At 50.7% G+C, this 11,009-nt stretch overlaps 1 protein-coding gene across 6 annotated transcripts in view; it reads right to left on the reverse strand.

Moving 5' to 3' along the window:
• Positions 1–657: 657 nt before the first annotated feature.
• si:dkey-19b23.8 (low density lipoprotein receptor adapter protein 1-A) overlaps positions 658–11,009 on the reverse strand; it is a 16,742-nt gene continuing 6,390 nt past the window's right edge. For 2 of the 6 annotated variants that reach the window (XM_067972189.1, XM_067972188.1), the window contains exons 2-4: positions 8,615–8,725; positions 1,901–2,522; positions 658–1,322 (exon numbers count right to left, since the gene is read on the reverse strand). In XM_067972189.1, coding sequence (XP_067828290.1) covers positions 1,117–1,322; positions 1,901–2,471 — 777 coding nt within the window. In that variant the 5' untranslated portion in view covers positions 2,472–2,522; positions 8,615–8,725 and the 3' untranslated portion in view covers positions 658–1,116. Of the gene's footprint in view, positions 1,323–1,900; positions 2,523–3,397; positions 3,652–7,124; positions 7,194–8,614; positions 8,910–11,009 lie in introns of those variants that run through there. The other 4 variants (XM_067972192.1, XM_067972187.1, XM_067972191.1 and 1 more) reach the window with 4 other exon arrangements.

An 11,009-nucleotide genomic window follows, 5' to 3' on the forward strand; every position in this document is an offset into this window, starting at 1 on the left:
CGAGCAAGAGCACCACAAGATAATGCACGGGCAGCAGAGCACGAGCAGTTACTGGGGGGTTGTCAAACGGAGCACACGGTCAGCCTCCAGAGCTAATCGAGGCTCATCCTCGATAAGCACGGTAACACGCTGCTGCGGCATCAGATTCTGTTGCATTCATGGAATTATATAGAATGTACAGCACAGAAACAGGCCGTTCGGCCCGTCTGGTTCATGCCAGTGTTTATGCTGCGCACGAGCCTCCTCCCACCCCTACTTCATCTCACCCTATCGGCATAACCTTCTATTCCTTTCTCCCTCTTGTGTTTATCCAGCCTCCCCTTAAATGCATCTCTGCTAATCACCTCAACTGCTCCTTGTGGGAGCGAGTTCCACATTCTCACCACTCTCTGGGTAAAGAAGTTTCCCCTGAATTCCCTATTGGATTTATTGGTGACTATTTTATATTTATGGCCTCTAGTGTTCTGGTCTCCCCCACAAGTGGAAACATCTTCTCTACGTCTTCCCTATCAAACCCCTTCATAATTTTAAAGACCTCTATCAGGTCACCCCTCAGCCTTCTCATTTCTAGAGAAAAGATCCCCAGCCTGTTCAGTCTTTCCTGATAGGTATAACCTCCCAGTTCCGGTATCATCCTAGTAAATCTTTTTCTGCACCTTCTCCAGTGTATAACCTTTTTTTTAATACAATATGGGGACCAGAGCTGTTCACAGTACTCCAGGATGAGGCACAATTGAGTCAGTAAACCTTGTCTTAAGGTAAAAGTCTGAAAGATGAAGAGTGGGAGTTCTTGGCCGGGAGATCCTGTTTTTTAACGCCCTCACATGTTTAATGTTGGTGCTCCGTTGCTGGAGTATTCAATGTATTACTGTCAGCAGAAGCACATTTTCACCAGCGTGAGTTTTATTTTTTAAGTGCCCATCTTCACAGCCGCAGATTAAAACCTTCTCGTGTGGGTGAGGGGGTTATTTTTAATCCTGCATTTTAAAAAAACCCGTTTCAAAAACGATGAATGACAGCCTCGTACGTCACTTTGAAGCGTTCGACCTCTGCCGCCAGGGTGTCCATAAAATCGATTAGGTGGGGAGGCGAGCTGCAGTGGCGGGGGAGAGGGGTTCAGTCTCCTTCCTGCTCTCCCCCGACGAGCTCCTGTACCGAGGAGTCCGTGGTCAGGTCCTCCACGTCGTGATACCCAGTGTCCAGGCGGTCGGGAGCGTGGAAGGACGACGCCCGCTGCAGAAACTCCCGGTGCATCCTCGCCTCGGCCTCCTCGTCGCTTTCCAAGGAACGGCTGAGCTCCGATTCCCCGTCCACCCAGCTCCCTGCGGAGGCAAGAGGGCAGACAGTTTTACAGGTCGACGTTCCGTCATCGCGGAGCCTGGGAGAAGGGGCCCAAAATCCAGCACAGCAACAACAAGTTACATTTACACAGCGCCTTTAACCCAGTACAATTCGAGGCGGCGCCTCGGCCTGGAGCCACTGTAGGTCAGCGAGCAGATCCAGGCCGACACTCCCAGTGCAGTTGCTGCGCTGTCGGAGGTGCCGTCTTTCGGACGAGGCGTTAAAACAGAGGCCCTCGTCTGTCTCCTCTCAGGTGGACGCAAAAGATCCCACGGCCACTATTTCGAAGCAGGGCAAAGCGGGGAGTTCTCCCCGGTGTCCTGGGGCCAGTATCTATCCCTCAACTAATATCACTTAAAAAAAAACCGAGATGATCTGGTCATTATCACATTGCAGTTTGTGGGATCTTGTTGTGCGCAAAATTGGCTGCCGTGTTTCCTACTTTACAACAGTGACTACACTTCAAAAAAAAAAGTATTTCTTTGCCCGTGAAGCGCTTTGGGTCGTCCTGATAAACGCGATATAAATGCAAGTCTTTTCACTTAAGGTCTTTGCTCACCTTTACCTGAGCGGCTGCAAGGAATATCCTGTTTCTCAGACCCAGAATCGGTGGCCGAAGAGGGAACGGGCATTGCTCGGTCGCCGTACGTCTGGTGCCACTGGTTGAATGCAGTCTGAAAGGACTTGGCCAAGCACACAGTGATGGCCTTGGCCTTTTCTGCTTTGTTGCAGAGAAACACCCGGCATTGGAGCTGCCCTTTGCTCTTGCAGATGTAGAGGAACACGCTGGTGTGGCTCTTGTCCGCGGTGCAATAGGCGATGTCGTGGAGGTAAGTCTTGGTGATCTGGCGACCGGTGGAAATCTCTTTCACCTCCAGGTACCGGGGCCTTACCACCAGCGCGTGGTCCTTTGACGCCTTGCCTGCTGGCTCCTTGCCCACCAGGCGACTGACTACCTCCGTGGTTTGCTCGACCTGCAGCGAGTAGATTTTCTCCATCCCCACGTAATGCACCTTGAACAGCGGGTCGCCATGGGACATGCTCTTGGTCTTGTCCTTCTTAAACCTTCGGCGGAAGACAGCCGGCGAGTTCTTGATGGTGTGGATAAAGTGGAAGTTGTTGAGCGACATGGCCCCTCGGGAAATCTTTTCAACCTTTTCTTCAGCCTGGACCAGTTGAGGCTGCGGCGGTGGTGGTGGGGGGGGGGTGGCGGGGGGAGTTCGAAGGAGATAAAAAAAAAGAGAAACGTTTCAGAAAGGAGATCTCTTTGGTTTGTGCCCCCAGCCCCACATTCCCTTGGGCCTATCCCTTACCCATGAGTGTAAAGTGACAGTGTGGACCTCCACCAATTCTACCCGGCAACAGGCGAGCAGGAGGGGAGCGAGACCACTCCAGCTCCCTCCACCTCCCCCTACGTGGAGGAATTGCCTCTCTATCCATTCAGCACCTTCCCTCCGCAGTGCAGTTCGAATTTCGTAACTCAAGCGCGCGGGTGGATTCTCGACACGGGATCATACAGCGCAGAAAGGGGGGGGCCACTCGGCCCGTCGTGCCTGCCCCGGCTCCTTGGAATTACTGTTCGAAGCGCAGTGACTTATGTAGGCAAAGCCCAGCGGTCATTTTGTGCACAGCGAGATCCCACCACCGGCACGTGAGATGCGCGACTGGCGAATCCGTTCTTAGTCGCATTGAAAGGGAAGAACGCCGACCAGAAAAAGAGGCTTTTGAAGGAAGGGGAGCAAGGCGATAGTGTTTTGGGGAATGGAGTCCCCATGAGGCAGGGGTAGAGTGTCCGGGAGATTGGCCCATGGCAAAGTAGAGGTTGGGCAGCGATCGGCTGTCGGGTGGAATGAGGTTGGAGGCTGCAATCTAAGATATCTAACCCTACCTAGCCAGTATATCCCCTCGATCTCCTCTCCAAAAGACAGCTGATGGTAGTCTCGCCCCAATTCACACTTCAATGACTCATCATCTAACCAAGATTAGGCACGATACAGGCAATGGGTGGGGGGGGGGCGGGGAGAGGAACAAAAGAAAGTAACTTCAAAATACACACCTAACAAATGTATATGGGAGACCTTTACCCTGCAGATTGCATCGTTGAAGTCACTTAGTAAGGCTTGAGACCCGATTCTGATGGAGTTATTTCCGTCCCAGTACAGTCACAGCAGCTTTCTCTCTGATTAAATTCTAAATAATTAACTCGCTTTTCCTTCATCCATGCACAGAGAAACAAATCTTTCCCTAGCAACCACACTGCCAATGGAAAGGCCAAAACAATTGAAGACAGCCCTTGGGAGTCACGTTCATAGCAACCACATTACACCATCCTACGATGTCATTGTGTGGCACACCATCTTAATTCCCTCCCCACTTGTAACTTGATCCAAAGCTAATTTCCATTTATAGATGGGAGCCATCAAACGCAGCAGCCCAATTTGTGCCCAGCAAGCTCCCACAAACATCATCTGTTTTTAGTGATGTTGTTTGAGGGATAAATATTGGCCCAGGACACCAGGGGAGAACTCTTCGAAATAGTGGCCGCGGGATCTCATACGTCCACCCGAGAGGGCAGACAGGGGCCTTGGTTTAACGTCTCATCCGAAAGGCGGCACCTCCGGCAGTGCAGCACTCCCTCAGTACTGCACTGGGAGCAATGGCCTAGATTATGGGCTCAAGTCTCTGGAGTGGGGCTTGAACCCATGACCTTCTGAGAGTGCTTCCCACTGAGCTATACCTGACACCAATAAATGCTTCCTCGGTGCATGAATTAATGATTGTACATAAAGGCCACATTTAAATGTTAGTGTAACCAGTCTACACTTCAAGTATGAAAGGTGTAGCACAAGCATTTCCAAGTGTTCCCTTATGCCTCGATTTTAAAATTCTCATCCTTGTTTTCAAATCCCTCCCTATTCCTGTAACCTCCTCCAGCACTACATCCCTCCGAGATCTCTGCGCTCCTCCAATTCCGACCTCTTGCTCATCCCCGATTTCCATCGCTCCACCGTTGGCGGCCGTGCCTTCAGCTGCCTGGGCCCTAAGCTCTGGAATTCCCCCCCTAAACCTCTCCGCCTCTCTACCTGTCCTAATATCTCCTTACATGGCTCGGTGTCAAATTTTGTTTGATAATCGATCCTGTGAAGCGCCTCGGGACGTTTTACTACGTTAAAGGCGCTATATAAATGCAAGTTGTCCAAGTGTGTTTCAGATCAATTTTCAGAATGCAATTTAGAGACGCTCCCTTATCTGCATCTGACACCATATTAAATTGGACGCCTGGTTAGATTCTGCCTGCCAAGAACCTTCACGTCATTACAATGAACCGTAAAAGAAAAATCAAAAATAAGGATTTCGCAGGGACGTTACAGTTAGAGACCCTTCCACATCACTGAAAGGCGTGAGATTAAAAAGTGTAGATGTTTCATTCACCTATAAAACCACAACACTTTGCATTAGATCCTGTTCAATTAAGAGATCCAGTGTTTGAAAGCAGAGATCAGAGACTTGCATTAAAAAAAAAGTGATTACATTAAAAAAAAAACAACCTGCGTTTATATAGCGCCTTTAACGTAGTAAAACGTCCCAAGGCGCTTCTCAGGAGCGATTATCAAGGAAAATTTGGCATCAGCTAAACAGTATTTCCTGATTTATCTCATCTGTTCTACTCTTTTCAACCTTGGCAGATCCCTTCATGAGAGAGAGAGAGAGAACGGTCTTGCATTTCTATAGTGCCTTTCACGACCTCAGGACATTCCAAAGCACTTCACAGCCAATTAAGTACTTTTGAAGTGTAGACACTGTTGTAATGTAGGGAAACGCAGCAGCCAATTTGCGCACAGCAAGATCCCACAAACCGCAATGTGACAATGACCAGGTAACCTGTTTTTTTTAGTGATGTTGGTTGAGGGATAAATATTGGCCCCAAGACACCGGGGAGAACTCCCCCTGCTCTTCTTCGAATAGTGGCCGAGGGATCTTTTACGTCCACCTGAGAGGGCAGACGGGGGCCTCGGTTTTTAACGACATAGATGGCCTGAGAGGACAGGATAGGCAGCAGTGCCCCTAGTAGTTGAATATCCTGCTGACATTCACCGTCCGAGGCTCAGGCATAAAGAAAGTCACTTGGCGATTGCCGTCAGGTGAGGGAGTGCTGCACTGTCAGAGGCGCCGTCTTTCGGATGAGACGTTAAGCTGAGGCCCCGTCTGCCCTCTCAGGTGGACGTAAAAGATCCCACGGCCACAATTCGAAGAAGAGCAAGAGAGGTGCCCTGGGCCAATATTTATCCCTCAACCAACAACACTAACAAAACAGGTTATCTGGTCATTATCTCAGTGCTGTTTGTGGGATCTTGCTGTACGCAAATTGGCTGCCGTATTTCCTACATTACAACAGTGCCTTCACTTCAAAAAGTACTTCACTGGGACGAGCTGAGGTCGTGAAAGGCTTTATATAAATGAAAGTTCTTTCTTTTCACTTCCATAAGGACGATTGGTTGCGGGGGGGGAGGAGAGAGAGAGATGGAAAAAGGGCAGGTTCCAATTCCCCGAACTATTAACAGCTTTTCTTTAAAAACAAGTAAGGGACTATTGTACGTGTTTATTTTTTTTTAAAAACACGGCATCCCACCTGGTATAGTGTTTTTGATTAACAGACCTGAACATTACCTCAACTGGGGGCCCCAGGCCTGTCTCTGCACATCGGTTGCTAAGCAACTGCATCCCAATCACCCTTAGAGACCGTGAGATTGCAATCTCGGCAACAGAGTCTGTGCGGGGAGTCACGGTAATGGAAGGTGGCTGGAGGGGGGAGGAGGAGGAAAGTGAGAGACAAACAAAGTCTGCAGAGAGCACTAGAAAATAACCCCCCTCTCCCCCCGTTCCAACAATTGTATCCCTAGTCAGATTGGCGATTCTGGTGTCGGAACATAGGAACAGGAGGAGGCCATTCGGCCCCTCGAGCCTGTTCCGCCATTCAGTTAGATCATGGCTGATCTGTATCTTAACTCCATTTACCCGCCTTGGTTCCGTATCCCTTAATACCCCTCACCCAACAAAAATCTATCAATCTCAGTTTCAAAATTTTTCAATTGACCCCCTGCCTCAGCGGCTTTTTCGGAGGGGGGGAGAGAGTTCCAGATTTCCACTCCCCTTTGTGTGAAGAAGTGCTTCCTGACATCACCCCCTGAACGGCCTGGCTCTAATTTTAAGGTTACGCCCCCTTGTTCTGGACTCCCCCCCCCCAACCAGAGGAAATAGTTTCTCTCCATCCGGTGACAGCCCCGCGGTGTAAAGGGGGAAAATAACACCCAACGGCAGCAACTCAAGTACAGATTGTCGGATAGTGGCTACCCCACACTGAGCTCATTACAGTTATCGGGAGGAAATGGTTGAAGAGAGACATTGGGTGTGGTCTCCGCTGTGTTGCTCCTCCGCCCTCTCTCCACCCTCCCCTCGGCCAAACCTCACCGTCACAGAGAATCTTGCAGAATAGAAGGAGGCCACTCGGCCCATTGTGCCTGTGCCGGCTCTTTGAGGGAAAAAGGAATAGAAGGATATGCTGATAGGGTGAGATGAAGAGGGGTGGGGGGAGGCTTGAGTGGAGCATAAACACCGGCATGGACCAGTAGGGTCGGACAGACAGCCTGTTCCTGTGCTGTACATTCTATGTAATTCTATGTATGCCCAAGCACAGGGTTCCGTTTACCGTGTTTCTGCAGCAAAACTTTCAAGGATGACAAATAAGGTGCAATACACCTTCCCAAAACCCCCTCCACCCTCACCACAGTGTTTAGTGTCAGCCGTGGCTCAGTGGGTAGCACTCTTGACTCTGAAGTCAAGGAGGTCGTGGGTTCAAGTCCTGCTCCAAGGACTTGAGTGCATAATCCAGGCGGAGGCGCCGTCTTTTTGGATGAGACGTTAAACCGAGGCCCCATCCGCCCTCTCAGGTGGACGTAAAAGATCCCACGGCCACTATTTTGAAGAAGAGCTGGGGGAGTTCTCCCCGGTGTCCTGGGGCCAATATTTATCCCTCAACCAATGTCACTAAAAAAAAAAGCAGATGATCTGGTCATTATCACATTGCTGTTTGTGGGAGCTTGCTGTGCGCAAATTGGCTGCCGTGTTTCCTACATCACAACAGTGACAACACTTCAAAAAGTACTTCATTGGCTGTGAGGCGCCTTTGATGGCGGAGAACGAGAGTTCAAATCCCACTGCGACAGTTCGAGAATTTAAATTCAGTTTTAAACGTCTGGAAATAAAATTTTGAAAACTGGTATCAGGAAAAGTGACCACGAAGCTGTTGGACTGTCATTAAAATTCTCAACTGGTTCGCTAATGTCCGTTTAAGGAAGGAAACCTGCCTTCCTTTCCCGGACTAGGCCTATACGTCATTCCAGTCTCCACACTGAACGCTGGCTCTTCCCCATCCCCCCTCCTCCCACCGCAAAAAGTTTGTTGAGGTTTCAAATTTCAAAACCGAGATTGATAGATTTTTTTTGTCAGGCGAGGGTGTTACGGGGTGACGGGACCAAGGCGGGTAGATGGAGTTAAGATACGGATCAGCCATGATCTAACGTGGATGGCGGAACAGGCTCGAGGGGCTGAATGGCCTCCTCCCGTTCCCATGGCACTCGACTGCCCTCTGAAGTCGCCGAGCAAGCCGCTCCGCCGGGGGCAACTAGAGGGACGGGCAACACATGCCGGCCTTGCCAGGGGCACCCGCATCCTAGAGCCCAATGCGTCGTCCCCAAAAGAGATTTTAAAAAAAGATTCTTCAAACAGACTGGAGGCTCTCCAGTCAGTTCCCTGTCTCTCATCACCAGGTCCTCACAGTGGTGTTCCCGGAAGGACGTTCTCTCACCGGCCTGCCGGCTTACGCGGGTCGGATCCAGATCTCCATACCAGTCCTGCCGAAACCTCTCAACTCGAACCCCCTAATCTATCCATTCAGATGGCCCCGAACCCAGCATTTTCCTGGGTTCGTTCCCCACCCCCCCCCCCCGCGACTGCCCAGAGCTTTATTTTTAACAAAAAAAAAACAAACACAAAAATACCCCTCCCTCCCCACACTCACACAAGGAGGTAAAATTAAGGCAGCAAATCCAGAAAGTTAGGAACTCCTCGTAGTTCTTACTCTCAAAAAAATTAAATCATTCTCCTTCCCCTCTTATCACAGGAGAAAGCCCATTCTACACATGAATATGTACAACGTCAGTGCAAGTATTAACAACTCTTAACAGGCCCTGTTACCAGGAGAGTTTAAACTTACCTTTTTATTTTTGCAGACACAAAGCTCTTTGTCCGGGTAGCAGTTGGAATTCTTTGTGGACCTGTTTTCTTTCTCACTGCCTGGCTTTCATCCAACACGATTATTATCCTCCTAACCAGGGAGGTCAGCACAACCGTCAAACACCAGTCGCAATGCAAAGACAAGACCCCAGAATCAACCCTGCGTTTGAATTTCCGCAAACACTGCACGTAGGATAGGCGTGTGTGTTTGGTTCAAAAACATCCCGGCCGTTTAAGAGGGAAGAGCAGCAAAAAAACACATGAAACCGAGTTCATTGCTGGCAGCGGACGTTACTCCCAGCGTTTCTGGAAACCGCACCCGCTCCAGATCGAGAAAGTTCCGTTTGTTTTTTACACAGTCGGCCGGGGGAAAGGGGAGAGACCCCACCCCTAGATAACCCCACAGTCCCCTAGATAACCCCACCACTAGATAACCCCACAGTCCCCTAGATAACCCCACAGTCCCCTAGATAAACCCACAGTCCCCTAGATAAACCCACAGTCCCCTAGATAAACCCACAGTCCCCTAGATAACCCCACAGTCCCCTAGATAACCACACAGTCCCCTAGATAACCCCACAGGCCCCTGGATAACCCCACAGTCCCCTAGATAACCACACAGTCCCCTAGATAACCACACAGTCCCCTGGATAACCACACAGTCCCCTGGATAACCCCACAGTCCCCTAGATAACCCCACAGTCCCCTAGATAATCCCACAGTCTCCTAGATAATCCCACAGTCCCCTGGATAATCCCACAGTCCCCTAGATAATCCCACAGTCCCCTAGATAATCCCACAGTCCCCTAGATAATCCCACAGTCCCCTAGATAATCCCACAGTCCCCTGGATAATCCCACAGTCCCCTAGATAATCCCACAGTCCCCTAGATAATCCCACAGTCCCCTGGATAATCCCACAGTCCCCTAGATAACCCCACAGTCCCCGAGAGAACCCCACAGTCCCCTAGATAATCCCACAGTCCCCTGGATAACCCCACAGTCCCCTGGATAACCCCACAGTCCCCTAGATAAACCCACAGTCCCCTGGATAACCCCACAGTCCCCTAGATAATCCCACAGTCCCCTGGATAACCCCACAGTCCCCTAGATAACCCCACAGTCCCCCAGATAACCACACAGTCCCCTGGATAACCCCACAGTCCCCTAGATAACCCCACAGTCCCCTAGATAACCACACAGTCCCCTAGATAATCCCACAGTCCCCTAGATAACCCCACAGTCCCCTAGATAACCCCACAGTCCCCTGGATAACCACACAGTCCCCTAGATAATCCCACAGTCCCCTAGATAACCCCACAGTCCCCTAGATAACCCCACAGTCCCCTAGATAACCCCACAGTCCCCTAGATAACCCCACAGTCCCCTAGATAACCCCACAGTCCCCTGGATAACCCCACAGTCCCCTAGATAACCCCACAGTCCCCTGGATAACCCCACAGTCCCCTGGATAACCCCACAGTCCCCTGGATAACCCCACAGTCCCCTGGATAACCCCACAGTCCCCTAGATAAACCCACAGTCCCCTAGATAACCCCACAGTCCCCTGGATAACCCCACAGTCCCCTAGATAACCCCACAGTCCCCTAGATAACCCCACAGTCCCCTGGATAATCCCACAGTCCCCTAGATAACCCCACAGGCCCCTGGATAACCCCACAGTCCCCTAGATAACCACACAGTCGCCTAGATAACCACACAGTCCCCTGGATAACCACACAGTCCCCTGGATAACCCCACAGTCCCCTAGATAACCCCACAGTCCCCTAGATAATCCCACAGTCCCCTAGATAATCCCACAGTCCCCTGGATAATCCCACAGTCCCCTAGATAATCCCACAGTCCCCTAGATAATCCCACAGTCCCCTAGATAATCCCACAGTCCCCTGGATAATCCCACAGTCCCCTAGATAATCCCACAGTCCCCTAGATAATCCCACAGTCCCCTGGATAATCCCACAGTCCCCTAGTTAATCCCACAGTCCCCTAGATAATCCCACAGTCCCCTAGATAATCCCACAGTCCCCTGGATAATCCCACAGTCCCCTAGATAACCCCACAGTCCCCTAGATAACCCCACAGTCCCCTAGATAATCCCACAGTCCCCTGGATAACCCCACAGTCCCCTGGATAACCCCACAGTCCCCTAGATAAACCCACAGTCCCCTGGATAACCCCACAGTCCCCTAGATAATCCCACAGTCCCCTGGATAACCCCACAGTCCCCTAGATAACCCCACAGTCCCCTAGATAACCACACAGTCCCCTGGATAACCCCACAGTCCCCTAGATAACCCCACAGTCCCCTAGATAACCACACAGTCCCCTAGATAATCCCACAGTCCCCTAGATAAC

Source organism: Heptranchias perlo, chromosome 35 (assembly GCF_035084215.1).
Source record: "Heptranchias perlo isolate sHepPer1 chromosome 35, sHepPer1.hap1, whole genome shotgun sequence".
NCBI classification, from domain to species: domain Eukaryota; kingdom Metazoa; phylum Chordata; class Chondrichthyes; order Hexanchiformes; family Hexanchidae; genus Heptranchias; species Heptranchias perlo.